General features: G+C 53.0%; 1 protein-coding gene across 1 annotated transcript in view; it reads left to right on the forward strand.

Moving 5' to 3' along the window:
• Positions 1–27,349, forward strand: part of FSTL4 (follistatin like 4) — a 349,807-nt gene that overhangs the window by 238,748 nt on the left and 83,710 nt on the right. Inside the window, exons 4-5 of the mRNA XM_016197562.2 lie at positions 7,753–7,946; positions 11,609–11,732. Of these exons, the coding sequence (XP_016053048.2) occupies positions 7,753–7,946; positions 11,609–11,732 (318 nt within the window). The remainder of the gene's footprint in view (positions 1–7,752; positions 7,947–11,608; positions 11,733–27,349) is intronic.

The raw sequence follows: 27,349 nt of genomic DNA on the forward strand, positions 1-27,349 counted from the left end.
TGCAAAGTACCACCGGGAGTGCAGAGAGCAGAGCTGTGTCTGGAGTAACTCGATGTGCTGGAAGAGGAGCCACACCCTGGTTTCCTCTTCAGTCCCATGGCCCACCCTTCCCCGTTGGCCCAGCTCCTCTCAGGACCAGGCTCTGGGTTCTGGACACCGAGCCAGCCCCAGGCTGCTTCTGTGCTGGGGGCCGGCCCTGCCCCTGCAAGGTCCAGGACCTTTCACGTGTCAGGCAACCTCCACGTCCTTGACTTGCCCAGGAAAGATTTCAAGAAAGAATTAGAGTGAGAACAAAGCAAGTTTTACTCAGGTAGAGAAAAAGAAAGAAGTCAGTTTTTCTGTACTACCGTCCCTTCTAAAGTACATGTCCCCACAGGCCCAGCAAAGCTCTACAAGTGCAAATGTGGAACCTGTTAACATGGGGGCAGTGCCCTCCTGAAAACCCCAGTTCGATGCCATTGATTGGCAGTCCACACATCCTCACACCAAAGGGGCAACATTTCTTCTGCTGCTTTTAAAACCCAGTGGCTCCTCTTCTAGGCCCAGGTGCTCCAGGAGCCACGAGCTTTGGAGCAGACATGGCCAAGTCCAAGAACCACACTGAAAATGGCACAGAAATGGCATTAAGAAACCCTAACCACAAAGACACAGATGTCTTAAGGGGGTTGACCTCAAGTTCCTGAGAAACATGAGCTTTGCCAAGAAGCACTACAAGAAGGGCCTGAAGAAGATGCAGGCCGACAACACCAAGGCCGTGAGTGCACATGCTGCAGCTATCAAGGCCCTTGTAAAGCCCAAGGAGGTCAAGCCCAAGATCCCAAAGGGCAGCAGCCACAAGTTCAATCGACTTGCCTATATCACTCACCCCAAGTTTTGGAAGATGTGCTCATACCCACATCGCCAAAGGTCTCAGATTCTGCTGGATAGAGGCCAAGCAAGGTTCAAACCAAGGCCCAAGCTGCAGCTGTGGCTGTAGCTCAGGTTCCAGCTCAGGCCCCCAAAGGTGCTCAGGCTCCCACGGAGGTTCCAGAATAGAAGCCTCTCTGAAGGTGGAAGGACTGGTGTAGCCCCTGAGCTGCTGTCTGCATGGGGCTGGTGTCATCCTATGCTATTTATACAAAGAAACCTGAGGCAGGATCTATAAAAAACAAACAAACAACTAGTGGCTCTTGGGCTTGGCTCAGAAGCTGAAGATTACCTTGTCTGAGCAAACACCCTGAGCAACACCGAGGAGAGAAAAACACCAGGGGCCACACCAGGCATGGGCTCAGAGTCCTCCCCAGCCCCAGTCTCCTCACCTGCTGGCCCAAAGTGCTGGTACCCTGTCCAGAGGAGTCCTGGGAGGACAGAGACAGGGTAGGAAGAGCCCTATTTTGGAGAAAGGGGGAAGGAGGCGAGTCCTGCCCGAGAGGTGCCTGCGTGGGGCCTCTTTCCTCCTCAGTGGGGCGTGCATGGAGGGCTTTGGCATTTCTTGCAGTTTCCAAACATCACTCTTTCACTCTGGGGCCCCGTGACAGATGTGCCAGTCAACCATAAAAAGTGTGTGTGGATCCCTTGTTCAGGAGTCCAACCAGTTTTGCTTTCTCTAATAGGAATGGAAGAGGGGATGGTAAATGTCAAACGGCAGACTGTCCAGCAACACCGTTCAACCAGGCATTCATGAGCAAATGTGCCATTTATCAAACAAAGGCCTGGGTGGTTTTGTTCATTTAAATTACCTAGGGTGATGCTGGGGTGAAAATGGAGATGAGGGTTTATCTTCACATTCAGGTGCGAGTGGAGGTAGATGTTTTCAGGCAGGCTTGATGGGCTCCAGTGCAGCGGCTGGGGGGAGGCGCATGGCCAGCCTGGCGTGTGTGCTGGGCCCAGGCAGGGTTGTAGGTCATGCAGAGCCTTAGATGTGCAGATTCTGTGTGGGCCCAAAGTGGGCGCTGTGCCTTCAGGAGCCCAGAGCGTGCAGATGGGATGACAAATAGGACCTTCCAGGGGAAAGAGCAGAGAACACTGACCAAGGACAGTTGGCCAGCTGTATGCCGGGCCCCCTGAGGGACCTGGAAGGATGAGGGTATTAATGAGCGGGGGTGGGAAGAGCGAGTGAGGAGAGGACTGGAGTGGAGCTCTGAGTGATAGAAGGGGCGGGAGACAGGCTGAGCGTCTCCAAAACTGTGGGCAGGCAGAGGGTCACCAGTGCCCTGTGGCCTGTGACCATGTCCACCAAGGGTCTCCATGGCTGGGTTCTTTAAGAGAGTGAAGACTCTCACGCAGGACGTGAAAAGGCATGGGACACAGTGTTTGGAGAAGAGGGAGACAAAGACAATGTCCTCAGACTTAAGGGACCAAGGGGCCAGATTGTGTGGCTTGAAGGGGACAGAAGCAACTCTGTGAAGCTGGGCCATTGCAAAAGGGTCAGATTTGAAGAAAGGGCTTTTCAGGAAGGAAGCACCTGGGAGCAAAATCCGCAGGCCAGCTTTCCGGCAGGCAATGGGAAGAGCCAGTGGCTACAGCCTAGGCCATGGTGTGAACACCTCCCCATGTTTCTTGAGTGTGGGCAACAGTGACCCATCTGCTCAGAAGTCACAGGCCCCAGGAAACAGCCAGCAAGGGGTCACATGTGGCATAATTTCAATACATCTGTTTGTGTGTTTGGAGATTGTGAAGAGACCAAATTATTGTGCTTAACAGTCTCCTGGAATTTTCAGAATTGTGTGGCTTAGTCAACACCATCAGTAAAACTATATCATGTTAGTGAAAATGTGCCTTAAAGATAAACCCATTGGTTTTGGCATTTCTTGTTAATTGAATTATCCCAGAAATGACAGCAGAAAGATTGTTAATGTTACTGAATTTACACCAAGTCAAACATCTGTTCCTCTTAAGCTAAACTCCAGTAAAGTTAAGGCAGCTCATAAATTTGATCTGGGAGTAAAATGCTCTTTGCTGTTTGCACAGCTTAGCGGTTTCAAAATAGACCTCAGAATGGCACATCGCAACTGAGGCCCATGTCACACAACCACGTTCATCTGTGACATCAGTGCCAGACGATTGAGCCAAGTTCTTGCTTTGGTGGTAATGACAGCTCTGTCAAGCGGCAAGTGACATTGCTTCTCAGGGGGGCTGGGTACAAGGTGGGGACCAGGGGTGCTAATGTTTGTGTGGGGGTTGGGAGGAGCCTGCCCACAAGCAGACCCAGTAGGCCGTGGGCACATCTAGTCTCTCCCTCAGACTTCTCTGGGGGCTCTCCCATGTGAGGGTCTCAGGATCTGAGCCTACAGGCTGGGCCCCCTGCCAAGTCAAGAAGGGCTGGAGTCTAGTGGGTGTGACTCTCGGGCCTGGCTGGCTGCTGTGTGGTTTCCAAAGGGACAGCCTGTGTGTGGTCTGGGAAGCGAGCTGCCCACATCCCACATGCTGGAATCTCAGAGCATGGTGCACCGGCCTCACCCAGCACCTCTTCTCTTCTCAGCCCTGCTCCTTCGCCCACGCCCATCCCCAAAGGGGATTGCTTCTGCTAATGACAGAGGAGCTCCTTTGTGAATTGAGTAGTCTGTGTCCTGCAGTCCATTTGGGGTTTGTAGGGGACTCCTGAAGTACAGGGCTGCCCCAGTGAGGGACCTGCCAGCACCCTGGAGGCCATCGGGGATGGGGTCTTCATAGGGGCCTGGGGATCCCCCATCCAGCCTGACCCCCCCATTCTGCTTGTATATACAGCTCTCCTGAGAGCACAGAGGAGCCAGGGGCAGCTTGTGCTCATGTACTGATCAGAGCCCTGGTGAGATCGGACCTTTCCTGAAGCTGTGCCATGGTCCAGCTCATCCTCAAGCCCTCCACCTGGGCTGCTGCTCCCAGCAGGCCTGTCCCAACCAGCAGTGGCAGTGCAAGGGGGCAGGAACGGCCATCGTGCTCCGCTCCAGAGGCAGTTACCAGCACTGCGTGTGCCTGGCAGGGGCACACATGGCTGATGGAACATTCACAGCGACTCCCTTGCTTCCTTTTGTTTTGCAATAGAAAGTGTTCCTTTGATGGACATTTAATTCCAGAGGCTGCTACCTGCTTCCTATCTCTCTTTACTCAAAAAATTAAATGTGGATGTGCCCGTGTTCCTGCTATAATAATCTCCCTCGGCCTGGAGGGAGTGCGGCTGGAATGGGAGAACATTAGAATCTTCAAAGAGGGACAATTATTGAGGGAACTAGATTAATGAGGTGTCATAACAACTTAGCCAGATCTGCGGCTGACCTTTCTCATGGAGAACGGGCTTGATAAATGTAGTTCATTACCAAGTTCTGACATGAAAATGGGATCCCACTCTGGGCTCCTCAGCAGGCTGATCAATATTTTATCTGCCAAAGAGGCCTGGTCTGGCAGCACGTGCTGGCAGGAAGCCCAGGGCCAGGGCCAGGGCCTGGCCAGGCCAGCCCTGCCACGTGGAGGGCACCCAGCCTGGCAGGAAGTTGGCTGGGCCCTTCCAAGGGCCTGTCAGGGCTGCTCTTCAGTGTCAGGCTGACCAGGCCCCATAGGGGGAATGTCCATGAGTGGTGGGAAGGGAGGGAGGAAATTTTCTGGGTTTCCCATGAACATCAATATAAAGGTCACCTGTGCCAGGTGCTGGGCACTGGTGCTGGGGACAAAGATAAGTGAGTCATGCTCTGGCTCCTTGGGGCTCTGCTCATCAAGAGAAGCCCTCAGGCCTGGCTGACCACTTGGCCTTGGCAAAGTCCTCTTACATTTCTTTTAATGCAGCGATTTTCAACTGTTGTGCAGAACTTTTAAAACATGTAGTACCTGACTATTTAGTCAGGGGCACTGGCCTCTTTTTCCCTTCAACTGAAAAAAAAATTTTTTTTTAATGGGAAGAGCCAACGCAACAATAGGTGTGCAGTATGAGTGAATCAAAATTATACCTATTCTTTTGTCAGATTGGCAAAAAATATTTTTTTTGGTGTGCCACAGAATTTTAGAGATTGGTTTATGTGTGCCATGAGATGGAAAAGGTTGAAAATGGCTGTTTAATGCCATGACCCTGTAAGGTGGTACGGGGCTATTTTTGCCCCCATTTTAAGGAGGGAAATGGAGGCAGGAAGGGCACATGAGACCCCTGCTGCCTGGCATGCTGTTCCCTGTGCCTCCTCCCCCCCACCCTCTCTCATCCTGAGGTCTCATCCTGAGCACCCTCCCTCATCAGTTCCCCCTCCGTGGACAACCTGGGTGCTCAGGGCCGGAGCCCCACCGTCTCCCCAGTGTGCCGCCCAGCATTGGGCACAGAGTTTATACCTTAGTCCTGGATGGGAGGAGCAGGGCCAGTATGGGCTCTAGGAGGGGCAGGACCAAGGGCTCAGGGAGCTAACTCTGGAGAGTGGGGCGCCATCCTGTCCCCCAGGCTGACGTCTACACATGTGCACACCTTCCTGGCCAGGAGGCCTGTGCTGGGCCATGGCCGGGGTGGAGAAGCCCGAAACCTGTGAACTCACAGCAAACTGCAGGAATGGGAAGGAGGGGGGGCCTGCGGAGTTGCTGCAGCCTTGACAGGGCACACCTCGGTGGCTCCCTTAGCCTGCCAGTGTGGGAGACACTGCCTCGCTGCAGACCCCTGGCCCAGGCCACAGGCAGCTCAGAGGAGCTCTATGCTCCACCAAGGTCTGTAAAGAAGGTTAGAGGGTTGTGGGGGACTAGCGAGATGAGACGTCTCTGTCCATCTGACATATCCTGGCCCATCCTTTAGGTGGCCCTGCTGTGGTGTGTTCTCAAGAGTCTGATTGTCCACTAGCATTTCTGAGTCAATCCTCCTGTTGACCCCATAGACCCCATATCCATCTGCTGTGCACAGCAACCTGGCAGCATCCGGGTATGAATGCCTGCTCCCAGGAGAGCCTGAAGACCCCTTCAGGACAAGGCCCTACAGATCCTCACACAAGACTCCCTCACCTCCTACCCCAAAGTTCCTCTACTGCCTCCTGACATCTGGTTCATTTGCCAGAACCGGATTTCACCGTTGAAAGCAAGGAGGCAAGATTTATACAAAACTATTTCTCTCCTTTGCCAAAACTCATCTTTATCCAAGCTTGGGAAGAGGGAAAATCCCAGCAGTCTGCCACATCTTCCCTGGGGGGGCGGGGGTTGTAGTGGGACAAGGCCACTATTTTCAGCACTGTGCAGCCATACAGAATTGAGACTCGGGCCTGCTGACTGGTGGCCCTCAGCGCTCCTGGGTACAGGTACCCTACCAGGCCAGAGAGGGTGCCAGCCCAGTAGATGGATGGGAGAGCCATGCCTGTCAGAGCCTAGAGCTCCCAGAGAATAAATAGATTTGACTATATTGAACACAGCAATTGATTTTTTTTCTAAATAAACATGCAGGAGGAAATGGTAACAGGCATCTGTTTCTGACAAGAATCAATTGACCCCAAGTTGGAAGAAAATCTAGAAACACAAACAAGCACAGGAGAAAGTGGTTGGGCCATCCAGGCTTGTCTAGGGAGAGAGGGAGGGAGGGAGAAACGGATTTCCCAGACAGTCCTTCCTCCACTGAATAGCTTCCTGGTTTGTTGCTCTTCAGCAAATGTGATCCCGATAATGACAAGGCCCTTGGGGCCAAGCCATGCTAATCCCTTTATGTACATATCTTAGTTGATCCTCATGACAGCCCTGCGCGGGAGGCAGCGTTCTCCCACTTCGCAGGTGAGTTCATGGAGGCACCTCATCCAAGGTGCACATTCAGGCAGCAGCAGCACTGGGACCCAAACCCAGTGGACTCGAGTCGGGGCTCTCCAGCCCTGCTTTATAGTGACTCTCCCAGCTCCAGCTATTACCTGGTGCCCTAAACTGGCCTTGGAGTTAAGAAAAAGAGCACCAGGCCCCCAGACAGTCCATTTCCAGCAGCACGTTGGTCTCCCACCTGGAGTGGAGGGTGAGGATCCCACCAGAACTCAGCAGAACCAGACACAGGAAGCCCTCCACCCCCAGGGAGGCGAGGAAGTGGGGTCAGAGGGGCTCTGCTGCTCTGGAAACAGCACTGCAGCCTCAGTTTACTGGCTGTGCCTCATATGGCGCTTCTCCTCATGGCCTGCCGCCAGGAAGATCCCCTGTGAGGTCGGAGTGCCTCCCAGGCCTCATCTGCCAAAGTGCCGAGTGGTCCTGACACCGCAGCGAGCACGCCTGCGATCCAGGCCTGCGCGTGATAGGCGGTGTGCTCCGGTGTTAATTTCGTAAAGCTGCCTTTTGTTTCTTGGTGGTAGACTTTCATACACATGTTTGTTTTGAAGTAATCCAGCTCTGGGATTGTACCTAATTAACTTAAGCAGGGCTTATTAGTCCTGTTAACTAAAACCCCTGAATCTATGAAGCCAAGTATTCAAAAGCAGCCTTTAAGGTAGGATTAAGGCAAAGATGAGCTATTACAAAATGAAATTGGGGCCAGCTTCCCTGAAGCCGCTGTGGGGCTACCACTGTGAACCTGGACAAACCCCCCATTCCAGCTGGCAATTGCTATATGACTGGCATGCAGTAGGTGCAGTAAAACTCTGTGGGATGGACAAGCAGGCTCCGTCCAGCATCTGCATCAGTGCTCATGATATAGCCTGTATTCAGTGCTCAGTGAATAGTTATGGGATGGATTGGTGAGCAGATGGACAAACAGATCCCATCTACTCCAGTGGCACCCCACCGGGCACTGCATGGAGTAAATACCCAGAAACTCTTCACAAGTGGAACGATGAACATGCAAGGGAGGAGTCTCGCTGCAATAACCGTCTTTTCCAGGTGACCCGTGCACCATGGCCGACTATGCCCGCCTGAAGAATGTCCTTCTGGCACTTCAGACCCACCTGCAGCCACTCCAAGAAGGGGACAGCAGACGAGACCCTGCCTCCCAGAAGCGCCTCCTGGTGGAATCTCTATTTAAAGACTTGGATGCAGATGGTGATGGCCACCTCGGCAGCTCTGAACTGGCTCAGGTGAGTAGGCGTCCAATGAAAATAAAATTAAGGAGGAATCGGTTTTACATTTAGTATGTAAATGAAGAGAACCGGGAGATCCACATTTGGAGAGTCATTTGTAACTGTGCCTGGGCCTCTCTCCTGCAAGAGAAACCCTTCCCCAGGGAGTTGGAGAGTTTGCGTTCAAGGCCTCTGAGAATCTCTCACAAACAAACGGCGCCAGTGTCTTGCCACCAGCCACCTTCAGCCAATATTTACAAACAAGCTTTGAAGCACACTCAGCTAGCTGGCAAACACACACCTCGGAGTGGCTGGTCTCTGATGTTGTCATTAGGAAATAAATCTTTTTCCCTTGAATCTTTTACATTCCTCAGCAGGAAGGTTCAAGGAAGCAGGCTCGGTTTCACTGGACACCATTGGGGCTGTGAGCTGGGCGTCCCCACGTCCTCTCCCCTAGGGTCTCAGTGCTCTTTAGTACTCAGATATCAACCACCCAAACCCCAGCCTGCTTGCTTGCAGGAAGCCCTGTATCCACCCCTAAGCACTGCTCTTCCTTTGAGAAAACACTTGTTTCGGGCCCTGTGGTTTGCCTCCTGCCCCAAAACCAGAGCACGTGTCTGTCTGTCCAGCAACAAGGAAGCGCAAGGGTAATTAGTGTCTGTGACAGAGAGAAGCAAGGAGGGAGTAACCGGGGCCCAGCCACTGCCAGCTGTAGGGAGGTCCTGCATTCCTGCTCCTGCTCCACCGGTTTGCCTCGAAGGGCGTGGGACCCTTGAGCCACATCAGGCAGGTGCAAAGATGTACAAGGAAGGCGAGGTCAGCCTCCCCAAGCAGGGTGGTGGGCCAGGGAAGCTCGTCCGCAGAGACTGCAGAGTGCTCACCCAGAGGTCAGGTAATACGGATGAGTCTCCACCTTTGATGCCATCAAAAGAAACCCTTCACATGATGTGGTGACCTTATCAAAGCTGTGGCCAGGCCACCAGGAAGGACTGGGCTGGGGCATGCCCTAACCCTTAGCGAGCATCCCTGTGTGCCTGGCAGTAAGCCAGGCCCTTTCCCTGTGCGTAAGAAACACCGGAGAGTCCCTTACTGTGCAGTGTGGTAGCTGAGAGTGCAGGCTTCATGGTCCAGCTGCCTGCACTCAGGTCCCACCTCCAGCATTTCCTAGCTAGTGGGTCTTGGGAGACACCTCACCTCTCTGTGTCTCGGTTTCTTTCTTTTCTTTTCTTTTTTTAATATGTTATTATTGATTTTAGAGAGAGAGGAAGGGAGAAGGAGAGAGACAGAGAGAGAGAAATCGACGTGAGAGAGAAACATCAATCAGTTGCCTCCTGCACGTGCCCCAACTGGGGAACAAATCCACAACCTGGGCACGTGCCCTGACCAGGAATCGAACCAGCGACCTTTTGGTGCGCGGGGCGATGCTCAACCAACTGAGCCACACCTGCCGGGGCTGTGCCTCTGTTTCTGGTCAGTGACCATCACAGGGTCATCAGGAGGGTTAAACAACTAACACATGTGAAGTGCTGAGCACAGTACTGGGCACAGGGTAGGTTCTCAGTAGGTGACGGGGGTCAGTATCGATGTCATTGGCATCATCTTGATTGCTATTACTTCCTCCTTAAACCTTTCTGCCGTCCTCTGCTGTGAGGCAGGCACTACTATTACCTCCACTTCACAGATATTTTTAAATGAAAATTCCAAAGCTCCAAGAAATCAAGTAGTTTGCCTGAGTTTGTCCACTGCCTAGGACATCACAGCGCTGAGATGAACCCCAGGTGGGCTGGTGTGCATGCACCTGCTCTCCTCACAGCACAGGGGTCTCCCAGGGGCGAATGGCTCCCACCAGAAAGTTCCACCTGGTCCTCTCGAGGTCTGTGAGGCCAGCAAATGCCCACAAAACCTGAATATGGAACAGTAACCCAGAAGCCCTGCCATGCAGAGTCCCCCTCTCATGGCCCTCTGCTCCCACCAGGCCAGAGCCTGCTTCCGGGGAGCGCATTGGGAAGCACAGATCCAAAGGCACTTGCAGACCCCACTCCGCTCACTCACACGCGGGCAACATGTGCACATTGGCTCAGGGCCTGCCTCCCAGGAGCCCTGCTACCCACAGCCTCCCAGGCACACACCATCTCAGCCATGCCAACCAGCCATCACCCCTTCCATCAGCTGTAGGCCCCCAGCTAAGACCCCAAAGGGCAGGGCCAGAAACCCACAGATGACCCAAGCTGCTCTGGGAAAAGCCTGTTTGTTACCGTTCCCTGCAGGAGGAATCATCTGGTGGTTCCCCAGGCTACAGGCTGTGCAGGGAGCGCCTAGGACGGGCGGCTTGGCTTGCCCCGGACAGAGGCAGGTGTGGGCTCCTGCACCCCCAGCCCGCATGGCTCCCAGGTGGCTGCCAAGTAAACGGAACCTTCCTGGTCATGTTGCTCTTACCTGGCAGAGATGTGTCCCCAGGCACCTGATGCCATTAACAAGCATGGTAATTGGATTATGATTTCCTCTTTAAATTTAATGTATTTAAAGTCCATTTCATAAATCCACCAAGCAGAGCCCAGCTGAAGGGGGCCTTGCGTCGACACTGAATCAAAGGCATCACGGAAAAACTTGTCGGTCCCATGAAAAGTTAATCAATTTCTAATGCAGAAACAGACAATGGGAAATTTCCATCTCTGAAAGATTGATTTTGGGCGTTATGGTTGATCTCCCTTTTATCGACCACTCTTACTCACTGGGTGAAGGGTCATTTTTTTAACATTATCACATTAAATTGCCTTTAATATAGCAGACCAAGCCGAGACTGTTAAATTAAGAGAAAATACCTCTGTCTCCCTTTCCTCCGCCCCCCACCAAATTAAATAAAATCATTTCCTAATTCTGAGATATCCTTCTGAGCATTTTTTCTGGAGCCTCTGGCTCCAGCTAAGCAAGGGTGCCTGGAATTCCTACCTTTAGTCACCTTTTGACATGTGGCTGGTCATGCTGGGGAGGCCCCTGCGCCGAGGCCTAGGCCACATCCAAAGAGGAGTTCATGAAGGCCCACGCATGGCCCCCCTGCCAGAGTCCCAAGGACAGACATTTCTGCCCCTGGCGGGACAAGGCAGACAGAGGAGAGGGTGCAGGCCTAGGTCAGTAGAATGGCAGTTCTCCCTTTCTGGGGGCTGTACTGTGACTAGTAGGTGCAGTCCTGAGATTGGCAAGGGCTGGTGGGAGTGGAGGAGGGAGATGTTAATGACCTTCCAGCTGTACACAGCTGAGAGTCAGTAGACCTCTGTTCAGCCACTATTTGCTGCATTTATTTTATCAGGCCCCTTCTCTTCTCTGTTTCCCCATTGATAGCATGAAGGGGTAGATCATGTGGCCCCAAGGATCCTTCCGACCTCCAACTGTCTGGGGTCTGTCCGCCCAGATGGCGGACACCTGAACATTAACCCTGACTTTGCCCCAACCACTGTGTGACCTTAGGAAAGTCAGTCCCATCCCCATTCTGAGCCTCAGTTTTCTTATCTATAAAATGGGAGGGTCGGACAAGACAAAACCCAAGAGCTTTGGATGCTCCCCATGGCCCACTAAGCTATCACTGGAGTCCTCGCCCCAACTTGGCCTGAGCCATGTCCCAGCAAACCCCACAGCTCTGAGCTCACTCCCGGCTCCGGCCTTGTTCCCTCCCTCGCCCACAGCACGTGCTGAAGGAGCAGGACCTGGAGGAGGGCTTCCTGGGATGCTCACCAAGCGACCTCCTTCGATTTGATGACTACAACAGCGACGGCTGGCTGACCCTCCGAGAGTTCTACACAGCCTTCCGTAAGTCAGGCCCCAGCCCTGGGGCGGCAAACGGGCTATGCCTGTGGGCATTCCTGCACCAGAATGTGTCAGGGCTTAGAGTCTGTCCTTGGTGTCTTCAAGCTTGGTTTCTTTCATAGATGAAAGCAATTGGATTTGTTTTGCAACAAGCCTGAGCTTGAAAAGGGTAAAGGAGAGTGAATGCTTGGTTTGTTCCTTTTGGATAAAAGACTTTCTTGCCTTCATTTGAGGAACACAGGACTGTGATTTACGTGTGTCTGGGAGTGCGCTGCTGGACACCCTGGGGGAAGTCTGTGCCTGTACGTGGAGGGAGCAGACTTTAGGGCTCTCCTCAGACTGTGGCCTGGCCCCCCAGGAGCAAGGTTCTGCAGGAGGGTTCTAGAGGCTGGGCCAGGCAGGAGAGGGAGCTTCAGCAGAGAGCTCAAAGAGCTCAGCAGTGAAGAGAGGTAAAGGCGGTGCTGGGTTGATTTTGGCCCCAAGAAGATGAAGCCCCTTTAAGTCAGAAAGTATTCAGGCTCCGCTTAAAGCAGGCAGTATGTGCGCCCTGTATGATGTGTCTTGAACTTGATCTTCAGGCCCTGGAATTTGAGAAATAGGTGTGAGACACTCCCCCCCCCCCCCCCAGGGAGCACTGAGCCTCTGAGCCATAGACGCTGGCATTCTCCCCCACCCTCAGCCTCTCCCCGGAGTTCTGCTTGTCAGAGGGTGTTGGTGCTCCCTGTTGGCATCTCCTTGTGCAGTTGTTACTCCAAACATTCACCAGGCCTGAGAAGAAGACCTTGGCAAGAAGGGCTCTTGTGGCAGATGGAGGAGATACTTGTATGACATAGGAGAGAAGCAAGTGTGATTCTTCCCTGTGGGAAATGGCCATGAGCTTGATGCAGGAGTGCCTTTTTAGTTCACGGCATCCCTGCTGCCAAGGACCAAAGTCCAACCCCCAAAGTACAAGGCTCTGCTTGTTGTGCGGTGACTAGGTATGGCTCCCCATGCTCCTCCTCCCTGCCCACTGTTAATCACATCTGCTTATAGTAGTTCAGAATAAGGTGTGAATGACTGATAGGCTTAGCCTGCTTCGAGAGGTGTTTGCTTTGTGGATCAAGGAGCTTATTTCCTGAAATAAATCTCTAAATTTTAGAATGTATGGAAGTATCAGCAACTCCCTAGGCCTAGTTCTTGAGAACCCATTGTTAGATTTTCAAGAGTTTTCAAGGCAAACAAACAGTTGGTAGCTTTTAATTATCCATGCTGGGAGTATTTACACCAAAGAAATTTACACCATGCAAATAAAAGGAAGGGGGGGATCTTTTTCCCCTGGAGAGCATGTTCTTAATTGTTGACGTGCACATCACTCCTGCCCCCAGAGTCCGCCTCCTGCAATATCCTCTCCATCCACCTTTCCCAAACCGAGACCTCCTGATAATTTTAATCTCTGTTGAACCTGGACAAAAAAAGAGTGGGGTGGTCAGGACAGATGACAGGGAGATTAGCCCTCCATGACGGGAAAGCGGCATCAAGTGTTCTGGGGACTTTCCTGAGATCTCCCCAGCAGGCCCCTCGGTGAAAGGAGCTATGAAGGCAAAGATTGGTGCATTTTAAGAGCCAGGGGCCAAGGCTGGACTTCAAGACCTGGGGGATGCACCAGGCATCCCACAGAGAATGGCACCGCTCAGGCACCACCCTGGTACCCGGTGAGCTCTGTTCCTGGGAATCAGTCCGGGGCCCAACAGGAGGCCGCTGGCATTTCCCTCAAGGAGGCAGCAGCACACCTGCTGCGCCTGCTGAGCGAGAAGGCGCCCTGGCCCCTAATGAGGGTCCCGATAACCACGAGCTGCCCGCGGAACAGGCCGGCAGCCCCCGCTCCACCTCCAGCCGGGTGGCGCACGCGGAGCAATGCGGTGTCTGTTTCCTTTATTCCTGGGCAATTATTTGAAAAGCACGGTGATCATCATTTTTAAAGCAAATGAGATTCTGCTGTTGCCTTGGACTTGTTTTGAACCAGGCAGCCAAACCATTTATCATAGCCCAACCCAAATAACAGATATGCAATAAAATGTAAACTCTCAGACATTAAGGAAGCCCCATAATGAGTTAACCCACCATAAAGGCCTGACATGAGTCTACTCAGCGCACCCGGGATCAATGGCTTTTCAAAGTCATAGGAACTCTAAACTAAATTCCCAGAGCTCTGGGAATGGATTTATGGTTCAGTGAATGTTAAATAGGTAATTGAAGTGAGACATATAGGTACAACTTATTACCCAGAAATCAATGGGCATTAAAGAAATCTCACTACACCTCAGAAAGCAATAGCTCAAACATGTCAGCAACAACATTTTGGATATAATTTTTAAAACTGGATCTGATGGGCTGGCAAAGATTGACTTTAAAATTTTATTTTCTAGTCTCTACTTTGCCAGGGTCCTTGGGTACCAGGCAGGGTGGGTCCTGGCACCAACCCAATCTCTCTATTCAAGGATGAGTTTAGGGCATTTTCCCCGGAGAAGAGGGTTGTATTTACAAGGGTGGAGGCTGGGGCCTCTTACATCACATCTGCTCATGCAGCTGGCCCAGCCGTTCATGAGATGTGTTTGCCATTGTCTGTAGCTGGCTAAGGGCCGCTTCGGGAATCCCGTGACTGGTGGTGTCCCTGCTCACCTGAGCTGGTTCATGGTGGGGCTGTCCCATTCTCTGCAGAACAGGTGGCCCCTCCCCAGGGAGAAGTGAGTTCAGCATTTTTCTAACTGTCGGATGGAGCTAAGGCTCCCAGTCACCCGTCTCTGTACAGTGACATGAGTGAAATATGAAGGTGGCCTCCCTCTTGTCCTCCATTTATCACCTAAACATTCTGTCCAAGTTGCTCTTGGCTTTCCAAGTCACCGGCTGACCTGGGGACTAAAGGCACAGTGTGCGCCCCACACATGCCCTCCACCCTCCTTCCTGGCCTCACCCAGCGAGCAGCGGAGCCAACCACTGGCTCATCACTGGTGAGCAAGATGTGCGCCGGCCCTGTCTGTGCATCATAATAAATTATTCTAAAAGTTGCTCGTTTAAAAAGCTTTTCAATAATGCATGTTTTTGTGCTACTCTGAATGCTTGGGCTGGGATCTTGGGCAAAATATGTTGCTTAAATGAGGATTTTTTTTCTCACTTCAAATTCATTACAAGTTTCTTCTGCTTTTCAGAAAGATACTTGTTGTTTTAATGAATCCTGTGAGAGCAGTGTGTTGAACGCAGAGGGTTTGAGCAGCTAGCAGTGAGGGAAGGAGGCCTCACGTGTGACCTTTCTAGGATCACAGAGGCCTAGTGTCTGGAGGAGCGCCCGTGCCTGGGGACCGCAGAGCTGGCTGTGCGGGTCGGACACCCTCCCTCAGCTCCAGGCAGGCAGGAAAACAGGGATTTCATCTGATTATTGCAATACCTCAGTATCCAGGGCAACTCTGTGAAACAGATGAAATGGTCGCCCGGTGAATTTACAGCTGTTTTTCTGCATTGTTGCTGCAAAATGAAAGGATGGTGCCACATCATTAGCCCCTAAAATAAATCAAGCCCGGCACAGGCCAAACACCACGCCAGACCCATCATCTCAGTCAGTCCTCATAGCCTCCCGGGGTGAGCAGGATGGCAGAAGACCACAGTGATCAGTGTCCCTCCCCCGGCTCCGTGTATGCGGAGGGTGGATGCAGACAGAGAGTTAGATGGTCAGGATACCGCTTTATCCCCGTTGGATCCTGAGTTTGGGATAGTGAGTAGCTAGATTTCAGATAGCATGGGATTTATCAAAAATTGTACCTGGGTCCATTTGGCTCTTGAGTTGAGAGAACAAGTGACACCTGCACTCCAGTCAGTTTGGGCTGAGGCCGGGATCGTTGGTGTGATGACTCCCCTAATCCCAAAGGGACGCCACGGTTGCTCACACAGGACTTGCAAATCAAGTTACCTCCTTTTCTCAAGGGCATACAACAGTTAATTTGGAGGTGCCAAAAGGGGCTGAAAATTGGAAGACATAAGGTGCTGTGAGCCTCACCACCCCCTCCTAAGGATAGGCATGGGGTACCTTCTCACCTCGAGCACAGAAAGAGGGGCTTCAAGGAGGCTGCTGGTGAGCTCGCCGAGCACCCTGAAGGCAGGCAGTGTGCCATCTGAATGGTTTTGCTTGTGAGTCTCACTTCAGTTAGTAATGGGCTCACCGAACTTTTGTCATGTGTCAGCACTGTGTATTATGTCCCTATTTTACAGATGAAAAAATCAAAACAGAGGAAAATTAAGTAACTAACCCAAAGTCCCACAGTCAACAGGTAGAAGAAGTGGGATTGAACCCAAATGCCTGATTCCAGAAACTTCTCATGCATTTAAACACACTTTGCAACTCATCAGAATTCTCCAGTAATGAGAATCTCGCTGTCCCCACAGTTGGTTCCCCTAAATTGCAAGTCCTGGCTCAATGGTCTCCTCCTCCAAGAAGTCTTCCTTCATCTCTCCTCCTTGTACCAAACCCCACACACCTCCCTCTGTGTGCCCACAGCCCTGAGTTTCTCTCTGCACAGTAACAAGGCTGTAGCTGATAGTTAAGAATGTGGATTCAGTCAGACCTTTTCAAATCTTGTTCTGCCACTTACTAGCTGTGTGACCTTGGACAGTTCTTTACCAGAGGTTAAGCTGGGTTTCAAGTTCCTCTTCTGTGCAATGGGAAGAATCCCCACTGTTCCTGAGCAAGGGCCCGCTGCCTGGCATGCATAGAAGCCAATACTATGGCACCGGCTTTTGAGAAAAGAAAAGCTTTTTGCTAAGTCAACCCAAAAGGAGACAGGACACAAGGTTCAAGTCTGTCTCCCCGATCAAGGGTTTAGGGTGGAACTTAAGGGGCTGCAGTTCCGGATCTTCTGAGACAAGGGACTCTTCACTTCTGAAAGGGCTCCAGCGTGCAGGTTCCGGTCGTGTCCCTGTCCTTTGGTTCCATGGGGGGAAGAAGCGTTGGCTCCAGGCTCTCCCTTGCCCATGCTTCAGCTGCATGACTTGCAGTTTGTTCCGTTGTCTCTGACCGTCGGAGCTGGTCTGTGGTTACGCGCACATGAGCTAAATGAGATAATACATGTAAAGTAATGAGAAGGATACCTTGCATGTGGTCGTGCTAAGTAGTCATTGGCCAGGTAGGTGAATGATGGAGACCATGGCGGTGATGAGAAAGATTCTGTGTGTTCCCTCGGCCCCTGTCACTCTGTGCCATGCCATCGTCCTCCTGCCCACATTAGTCCAGAGGCCCCTGAGACAGAGGCTGTTTTGCATTCTTGCCTAGCGTGGGTCTGGCATCCAGAAAGCCCTTGGTAAATGTTCACTCAGAGAGGGGATGAAATATATCGAGAAACACACTTGGCAAAAAGGGATCCAAACACAATGTGACTGTCACAAAGGTCCCCAAGGGCCTTTGCATGTGTCCAGGGGACCAGGGAAGAGGGAGCACAGGAAGTACCTTGTTGGGGTCCTGCAGCCAGGACCCTAGCTGGGGAGACCACAAGGCTGAACCAATGAGAGCACCCCCGTGGCTGCCCCAATCGGCTGAATGAGCGATGGGTGTGAGGTGAGCCCCTGACGCCCACATGGGCCCAGTGTTTCCCTAATGAAGACAAAAGCTGCTTGTTCCATAAAGCTCCCATCCTGCTCCCAGGGCCACTAATTGGCCATTTAGGCCTCCTAGGGATAAGTGTTTTTTAGGCTGTTAAGCCACCTGCCTGCTGCTTAATTACCTCCAACAACTGTGTGTGGAGATAAGGGCTGCTGCTCAGTCTGCTCCTCAGCCCTGTGGTGTCTGGGGCCTATGGCCACCTCCCTGTCCCCAGCGGAGGCAGCAGGCCCTGGCTTCGAGAGGGCCGGGCCCGGCCAGTGGTCGGCTTTGCTGTCTGTGCTAATCCGTACACCTTGAAAATAATTTATTAGCATAGACTGTGGGTTTGTATTTCTTCTGAGCTCAGCTCCTGAGAACCTAAAACACACCTGCACAGCCTCAGCTCGGCCCCATGGCTACCTCCCTCCCACCTGAGGCCACATCATAAAGCAAGCTTGACACCCACAAAAGGAGACACAGCACGGGGTCTCGGGCCTCTGCCACAGCATGCCCTCCTGAAAACTGGAGACCCTGCCAGCTCAGGGTCCCCCAGTTCGGGCCCTGGCAGGCCAGGGAGGGCAGGCTCTGGAGCAAATCCAGAGACCCAAGCTCCCTGACTCAGGTCGGTGCCAGAAATATTCAAGGAAGCAGCACCGTATCTGATCTGGGGGAAGACTGGGCATGTCTTCCCTGAAGCTGGGGTGGGCCAGGCCCTCTGAAAGGAGGAAGGGGGTCCAGGCAGGGGTGAAGGCCCGTTCTCTCACTCAGCCACACTTGGAGAGGAGTGTCCGTTTAAGGGGCAGGCCAGGGCGGCAAGACCATGAGTGAGGAAAGTTTTAGCAACTTTCCCGGGAGGCTGGGAGCCTGGGCGGAGGAAAGCATCAAATCAGCAGGCACCCAGAGGCCACTCTGTGGGCTGCAACGGGCAGGAAGGCAGCCGGCCCTGCCAGCATAGAGCTTGCACTCTCAAACAGAAGAGTCACCAAATAAACCAAGCAGGGCCTGGGACAGAGAATAGCGGTGCAGGGTTGGCAGGGAAGACCTGCTTTCCCCAGAGGGGTGAGAGAGGGACATTTGAGGAGGCCTGCACACCTCGTGGCAGATAGCCAAAGAGCAAGGAGAAAGGTGGCTCAGACAGGTGGGGGAAGTGTGGTCCTGAAGGGGCAAAGGGCTTGGGTGAGTGAAGAGGCTGTCACAAGGGGGAGATGGCCAATGGGTGGGGCCCAGAGGGCAGGACTGGACCGAGAGGCAGGGGCTGGCAGAAGGCAGACTTAGCCTAGATCTGCGGAGGCCTCTCTGAGCCAGCTGCCCAGCCTGCGGGAGTTGCTGGGAGTGGTGAGGTCTCATCGCTGCAGGTGCACCAGCCCAGGCAAATCTCTAGAGAGGATACTAGGTGTCAGCTGGAGAGCTGGACTTGGCCTTGAAAGCCAAGTGATGACTCTCAGAACAGGAAAGTGAGCAGAGCTGTTGTCTGAGGTCTCAAGGAACCGGTGCTCTAGGGCCTGATCTCCAGCTGAGGGCCTACTCGCCCCTCCACTTCCCCGGCTGTGCTGGAAAAGCATTGGCAGCCCTTGGTGGGGGGCAGGGAGATGTTCAATGAGTATCTCACCCCCATGGAAGCAGGGCTGGTGGAATGCCCCACCCCACACACCAGGCATGCACAGGGCTCTGGGGAGGGACAGTCTCACCCCTCGTCACAACTTGGAGGGGTCAGTTCTGAGCCAACAGCGCCGCTTGCAGCCATCTGGCCCTCCACCACCTTCTTCTTAGAAACTCAGAGCCCAGATGCCCCCTTCCTCTTTCCCATGTCCGGTGCTTCGCTCCCAGCAGCTGTATTGTTGGGCCCAGCACTTTCTAGCCATTACCTGGAGCTGAGCCTTCAAGCACTTTCCATTTTTAAAGATCCCAGCTGGAAGCTGTCAATGGCCTCAGTGCAGAGCAATTGAATAGTAGAAAATGAACTAATTACAGGTTGTTATTGAAAATCTATTATATACAAATTGCAAAGAAAACTCATTAAAATATGATGTTTTGCTGATTTTTTTTAAAACTCTCCTCTTGAAGGGAGAGGCAGGGCCCGGTGGCTGGGTACCTTGTCCCACAGGGCTGCAGACCGGGGTCTGGGTCTTAGACTCACATGCCACAGTACCCAGTCTGGCATTACGCACCACGGAGAAACGAAATTTTATGTGGAACAGAGAGAATTCTGGATGTTAGTAAATACTCAGAAATGGCTGCAGAGGAAACAAAGAATTTCATTGCAAAAATATAAAATGAGAACAATTTAAATGTCAGCTTTTATGAGGATAGCACTGTATTGTCCTCGTAAATCTCAGTGTTTTTGCAAAGCTTTTGGGAGGACTTCAAAGGACTTCAACAAGCAATTAAGTACTGAAGGTCACATTACCGATTCCAAGCTTGCTCCCAGGGAGTAGAGCATTGAGAAACCTTGGGATGTGAATGGCCATGCCATCCAGAGCCCAGACCTCCAAGAGGCTCGTCAGAGGCCAACGCTGAGGCAAGAGCCCAGAAAGCAAGCTGAGGGTGACTAAGTGGTCCAGCGCAGCCCTGCTGCCTCCTGGTCCAGCCAGCAGTACCCACATCTCAGTGAGGTGTGGCCCAGATGGGTGGTATGTGCTCTGTGGCACCTGGAGGCCCCAGTGTTCTGAGGTGCAGAGAAGGTCCACCCAACATGTTTCTGAGAGATGAGCCACCCCTAAGGCTGTACGACCCTGAAGGAGCACTTGGAGCACAGATCACTGTCCTCTGCCTTGTGGTCTTTTCTTCCTCTCCAACCACCTTTTCCCAGCCTCTGTGACCGTGTCCCCCAAGACCCCACCACCACTTTGCAGGTCCAGCTTGTGGGCTACACAGGGAACCAGGGACTAGGGAGCGGAGGGGTTTAAGAGGGCTCCATTCACATACATATAGCGACTTAGCGAGTGGACAGCATGTGGGACACACTGGGGCTGGGGGCACTCAGAAGTCCCAGAACCAGGGTGGCCCCTGGCAGGAGGTAGCTGGAGAGCCAGGCTCTGGGGACAAACAGGACCTGGATAGGCAGAGAGAAGTGTCTTCTCCTGGGAGAGGAGAGAGAAAGGGCCCTGCCCCTCCCTGGGTTCTCCCTCTGGGCAGACAGAGAACTGATGCAGGAAAGATGGTATGTTGTTGAAATACAGGCAGAGGCCATGGACCATTAGTGCCTGAACAAAAACAGCGGCAGAAGGGACAAGGCAGTTACAAACCCAGGGGGCACCAAAGGGCAAAGGAAAGAGGGCTGCCCCTTAGAGCAGGCAAGGCTGGCACTGCCTGAGCCTAGAGCTTTCCATAAGGTACATTTGTAGCCTCGTATGTAGTAGGTGCTTGATAAACATTTGCTGTAAGTGTTGCCTGTGGATGTGGGGTTCTTGCGGTGTCTCAAGGAAAAGCATTCCCGGGGACCCACAAGGGGGATGAGGTCTGGTGGTAATATTTATTTGTGATGCAAAATCAGGAGAATGCCCCTCTGATGTCCCATCTCTGTCTGTCCCACCATGGAAAAATCAGGGCCAGAAATAGAGTCAATGTCCAGAGCTCCTGTGCCATATTAAAGCTTAGTTCAGTCCAGCATCCAGCTAGCTTAGCTTGTGTGCCGGCTGCAGTCCGTTGCTGTGCTGCAGCATCCAGGCTCCCACCTGGAGCCTGTATGTGGGGTCCCCGAGACCGCTGGTCACCTGGCTGCTAAGGCCACATGGCTATGGAGAGAGAACACATGCGAACACATGGGCAAGTGTGGGTCACAAGCAAGAGAAAGAGAGAGGTGCTTTGTTTACCTGGAATTATGTATTCTTAGGCTTGGGAGGAACCAGAAGCTTTTTCAAAATGACCAATCAGCTTCCCAAACTTTTGTGGGTTTGCATTGGGGTCTACCCCCTGATGAATGATCCCCTTCCCTGGTTAGATTGGCAGGCCTCTATGGTTAAGCACCTCCCTGTGACTTTTTTACTTCTACTGCACACGTCCTTCCCTCCCACTGCTCCCCCTGACAATCCAGTACAATCCAGTGCCGGAGGAGGGAAGGGAGGGGTGTTTTCCCATTGGAGGAGCAATGCTGGGGTTCCTTGGGGTGTGAAGCTGTAGCCTCCTGGTGAAGCAAACAGGCCTCCACTTCCCAACTGAACACACTCAACAGCATCTGACTCTCCCTTTGCTTCCTTTCCCATCAATAATTAGCTAACTACTGCTGTAACGAAAGGATTGAAGATCATGATGGGTTTTTTTAAATTGTAGTAAAGAGAAAAGATTTAGAGTGGTGGTAGTAGTTCCCAGAGAAGATAAAGAACAGAGTGTCGGAGCGGGAGCTCTCCTATTGCCCACTAACTTAATGGCACCAGCCCAAGTTAGCGGCCCACCATGGTTCCACGTGGTGTTGGGTTAACTGGGTCACTGGGTTGGCAGAGAGGTGCCTTCAGCCTGCACCGCTCCCACCCACGCTTCTTTTCACTCTTTGCTGTCCTGGTAGAACTCACTTTTCCCCCAAAGCTGGCCTTCCACCAGGTAGCACAAGGCCACCCTTACATCCCTTTATAGCTGTGGCATCTGAGGAGTCCTTCCAAAACACCACCCAGAAGCCCCCAGGCTGGATACTGTGAGGAGGGCCAAGGCCAAGAAGTGGACTGGGATTCAAATGCCCTTTGCAGCTGGGTGGGAATGTGGGAGGTGCTCCCCACTGATAGAAGAGCACGGGTTCCTCTGGGGCGGAGGCAATAAGGTACTAACTGCCATGTGCTTTGAGCCTCAAGTTCCCGTTTAGCTTGCACAGGATTTGATAGGGTTCTGGGGGACCCAGACTTTTGTCCTGACTTGTGGAGGCTGCTGTCATCCTTGGGCCCTAGGGATCCAGGCTGGTACTGGGACAAACAAACACACTTAACATTTCTTAAACCACAGCAGAGGTGCAAGCAGGAAATCAGCTTCACTCTCCTCTGCACAGATTCTCCAGTGAACCTGAGGCTTCTCAGCCCATGGGCTTGGGGAAAGGGGGTGTAGTGAACTGAGAACCGCTGACTCGTTTGGCCACCACCACTAAGTGGCCTACTGTCATTTTTTAAAACATGGGGCTACTTGGCACTGGTTTTCGATTTCAGGCTTCAGCCAGAATTCCAGCCCTCCGGCACTGTCCCATCCACGTCCCACGCCACAGTACCTGCGATGTGCCCGTGGCGGTGGGAGGGAGCCTGGCGTGCGAGCCGCCCCAGGCAGCCAGCGAGCTGAGCCCTGGAGAGCCATGCTTCTCCAGATGGCGCAGGCGTTTTGTCTTCAGACAGGTGCTTCAGGCGCAACAACTGTTTGTACATTTGTCAGGATTGCAAACCACATCCAGGTGAGAGTGGAAATGGGCCCAAAGGACCCTGCCCTCTCCACGTGGCATGAGGGGCACCGTGGGCTGGGCAGACAGCTCCTCTGAGTGCTGTCTCTGGGGTCACTTGTCTTCCCAAAGGGAGCCCTGCGGGCTGGCAGGGTGCTGCCAGGGCTGCAGTACAGGCTGCTTCCCACCCCCTGCCCGCTGAGCACTCACTGTGTGCTCCAGACCTGCTCCAGGCACCTGGCAGGGCCCCCTACTGACCTCAAGTTCTGAAGACCAGGAAACTGAGGCTGGGGAGGCTGGGAGCCTGCAAGGGGTGCACAGCTGCTAATGCAGAGCCAGGTCTGCCGATTCCAGACCTGATGCCTAGGGCACTGGCTCCACACCCTGCTCTGCCAGCACCGTTTGGAGTCTCCGTCTCTTCCCCAAGAGGCCAAGATCCAGAGAGACCCTGTAATCTGTGACTCTGGGATAGGGTCGAGGGTGCAGCACCTCTCTGAGGGCCACTTACCACATGATGCTACGGAGAGCAGGGCCCCTGCTCTGCGTCCTCTCTCTGGATCCCGAGGTCCATGTGCCACAGGTGCTCTCAGACCCATTTCCCCAGGTCCCTTTCAGGTGACTCTATGAAAAGGGACCCTTGGGACCAGTAGGCTTCAGCCCCACAGGGGAAGGTGGGACCCCAGGGAGTAGGCTTGTCGCTCAGAAGAGCAGTCCCCATGCTCCCTGAGTGAGGGACCCCGTGGGAGGACGGTCTCCTTTCAAGCCCAAAACCCAGCAAGCATCGATCCCTTCTCAGCTCCCACAAATAAAAGCATTTCCAGAGGCCCCTCTCTATCGCTCTGTCCAGCCCTACTGTTGGTCCCAATCTGCAAAAGTCACCTCTGTGCAATGATGCTGAGAAGTGTGCTGGCGCTTGACACTGGCTCCAGTTGGAGAAAGGATGGCATGGGCACAACTCTGCCTTTCATGCGTGTCCAGACCACCCCTCCCTCGGGTCCCCTGCCGACACCTTGGTGCAGGCAGACAGCTCAGGAGGAGCTCGCCAGGCAGAGCACCAACCAGGCAGCAGCTGCGTGGGCCACGTGTGGGGGCCCCAGCACACAGGGTGCAGTGGGAGATTAAAGGGTCAGCGGGGGCCACCCACGGCTGGCTCAGACATGAGAAACGGGTGCGTCAGGAGTTGGACCGAAAAGAACTAGAGGTGAAATAAAAGCTCCCAAGAGGAGGTGTGAGAAGAGAGAAGGTCTGGAACAATTGTCTGGAAGAGTGGGAGGGTGACATATGGAGAGAAGGCAGTGAGGCCCCTGGGCAGCATCAAGGGCCTCTTTGAGGCCCATAGTCATAAATTCGAAGGGACAGCAGTCTGCAGGGCAGTGTGCTTTCCCAGCCACATTCAGCTACACAGATGCAGGCACGGAGCACACAGACAGTTTTACCCAGGGCTGGGGGTGTGCCAAGAGGGGCAGGAAATTGAGGGTGTGCGCAGTGTATGATTCCAGTGACATAAATCCCATGGAATTAATGCTGGCTGGGAAGGAAGTGACATCATGGGGGGGGGTGACACAATTAAGTGGTTGGTCAGTAGACTGGGGGGTCCCAGTGGAGTTGAAGAATCGTTGGTGGCTGGATATCAGAGAGAATAAACCAGTAGAGACGGGAGCTGGTCAGAGAGTTGGATGCCAGAAGATAAAATTTTTCAGGATTCTGTTATTTGTAACGACGATGTCTAGACTCCAGGATGTGGTCATGAGAGTGAGGGCCAGTAGGTGGGGAGTTGTCAGGGCAGTACCCCTGGATGTTTCTATCACCTGGTCTTAACACAGGAGGAGCATCCGAGTGACTATTGTCGGCCAGAAGCTACAGTCATCAGACATGGGGTGGGGAGTGATCCAGAATCAGCAGATGACGGCAGTAAAACACGGTGACAGATGGAGCATGAGCGGGTGTTTCCATCTCTCCCTGGGAGCAGGTTCTTTGAGGCGGAGTCCTCCCTTTGTCCCCATTTTATAGGAGAGAAACTGAGGCGCCAAAGGGTCAGTAATTGGCGGTAGAGCTGAAACTCAAATCCAGGAGTCTGCCTCCAGAGTGGGCACCCTGCCCCCACATAGCATTCCCTCAACATTTACAAGTTGGGCATGAGTGATATTCGGGCCCTGCCCCCAAGGAGTTGCTCTCCTGCAGAAAATGGACACGTGCAAAGGTGAGGCTAAAGGGCTGTGAGCCGCGGCTGGTGTGGCGCAGTTGGCTGGGGCATCATCTTGTCACCAAAAGGTTGCAGGTTCGATTCCCGGTCAGGGCACATACCTAGGTTGTGAGTTCAATCCCCGGTCAGGGTGCATGTGGGAGACAACCAATCAATGTTTCTTTCTTTCTCTCTCTTTCTCTCTCTCTCATCAGTAAGCATGTCCTCAGGTGAGGATTGGAAAAAAAAAAAAAAGGCTGTGCAATGGCTGGCAAAAGACTGCCTTGGAAACTGAGGGGGGTGTAAGACCCCCAATCAAAAAGATGCTGGAAGTCTTCAGAGAAGGATGGCTGGGGTTTCTTGGCAGATATCGGCATAGGGAAAGGCATCCCCCATCAGAGAGAACAGACTAAGCAAAAGTGTAGAGATGGGAAGGCCCTAGGCCATGTGGCATGGCCAATTTGTCCCTTGTGTCACGGACAAATAAGGGAGAAACAGAAGATGGTGCTGGAGGGAAAGAGTAGAACCAGAGCAGCAAGGGTGTGTGTTGGGGAGGCTGGTTGCAGTCATGACAATGGCAAATCTCAGGGGTTTAACAGTAGAGATATTCCTTCTTCCTGGAACAGTTCAATGCTGGGGCTCAATTTGTGGATACACAGGTGACACGAGGACCCAGGCATCTTCATTTTAGTGGCTATACCATCTCATGAGCCAGATTCCTTTACTGGATGCCCTGCGCCTGGACAGTATACAGATAGAGAGGAAACTCATAGATTTTGGGGGAGCCCAGCAAGGACTTGTGTGCATCCCTTCTGACACATCTCTTTGGCCAGAACTCAGTCACGTGGCCACACTGGACAGCTGGGGCAGCTGGAAAATGTAGTCTAGCTGGGTCCATAGGAGGGAAAGGAAGCCTATTAGGTGGGCACAAAACAGTCTCTGCCACAGGCCCCCAGATCCAGACCACAGGGCTTGGGCTTGTCAAGGAAGTCAGGGAGACCAGGGAAGGAGGGAGGGACGTGATCAGAGCCAGCTTGACCTAGAGACACCCACAAGAGAGAGTGATGGAGACCCCAACATGGAGGCAGTGGCGGGACCAGAAAAGGGCCACAAAAAGGGATGATATTGGGAGGCTCTTGTGCTCATGGGCTGGGCTGGGTGCCGGGGTAGCGAAGGGGCTGAGCAGTGAAAGATGATTCTGAGGCTCCTGGCGGGGTCACGATGGCTGCCTGCTTCCCTGTCTCCGCAATGGGGACACGTCAGGCCACGGGAAGAAATGACAGCATGTGTCCCACAACAGCTCTCTGGATCCACTGCCTGGCCTCCAGGAGGGGAGACAAAAGAGCGTATTTTAATTTTCTTCTTGGGCCTCCACATGACAAAGGAGAAATATCTCCCAACATTATTATCTCTCAGAAAAATACTCTCTGGAACCATAAAAAGGGAAATACAGTGAAGCCCGACCACAGAGACTGCCCCTTAAATCAGGAGCTCGTGAATTATTGTGGTGGCGCTCCCTAATTCCTCTGGACGAAAACATTAAAGATGACAATGTCCCTTTAAATCAAAGGCCTGGGGAGTTACTATAAAGAGTCAGCGGACTTTTTTGTTCTTAGTGAGGTTTTTTTGTCTCTTTCACCTTGTAATAAAATATAAATCATCACTCGTGGGGGCAGGCTCTACAGAGCAAGATGTGAACATGGATTTTCTGAAAATGAAGGTGTTTGGTTAATAGGAATCATCTCATCTCAGGAAACGTGAGAGTTTCAAATGATGAGTTTGCTAGTTAGCTTCACACTCTTTTTTGGGGGGGGGGGATGCACAGGCTGGCCCGGGCCTGGCTGGGACACCACTGTGGTGAATCACCGTGGCACATTCTAGGAGGCTCTCAGCTGCACAACCCCTTCTGGAGTGGGGGGCCACTGGGCTCAGGCTGTACCAGGTGGGGTGCAGACCCCAGAGCCCACCTTCAGCGTGCAGGGAGGGAAGTACCTAGAGGCAGGGAACTAAGATCAGGCCTGGTGGGCTGAGCTCTGGGGCCACACAGGGAATCCAGAGGCCAGCACAACCCCAGGAGGAAGGGCTGGAAGCCACAGGTAATAAAAGCCTGCATAGCAAAGCCTTAACAAGGTAGACTTGTGTTCTGGGCCGTGGTGTGGAAAGGGGTACAAGATGCGGAAAGAATAGGTGGGTTGACCCAGGCAAGGGCCAGGACCAGGGCAGTAGGAGCAGCGCGGTTCCGCTGGCTGCTTCTCTCCTCTCCCTACACTCCAGCTCCCATGCCTGCGGGCCTGGGTGGAGACTCATGGCCTGGCAAGGCCGAGTCTGTAAAGTTGGCTGGACAATTGTGACCAAGGTAGGAAAATGGACTCCCATATTTCAGAAAAGTTTTCAAGCTTGGGCCTGAAATAGAAGGGTTTGCCAGCTACCCCAGACACCCTGCGTACGCTATACACCCGGCAGCCCCTCCCTCCTGAAATGGCCAAGCA

This window comes from Miniopterus natalensis, chromosome 4 (assembly GCF_054644295.1).
Source record: "Miniopterus natalensis isolate mMinNat1 chromosome 4, mMinNat1.hap1, whole genome shotgun sequence".
Classification (NCBI taxonomy): domain Eukaryota; kingdom Metazoa; phylum Chordata; class Mammalia; order Chiroptera; family Miniopteridae; genus Miniopterus; species Miniopterus natalensis.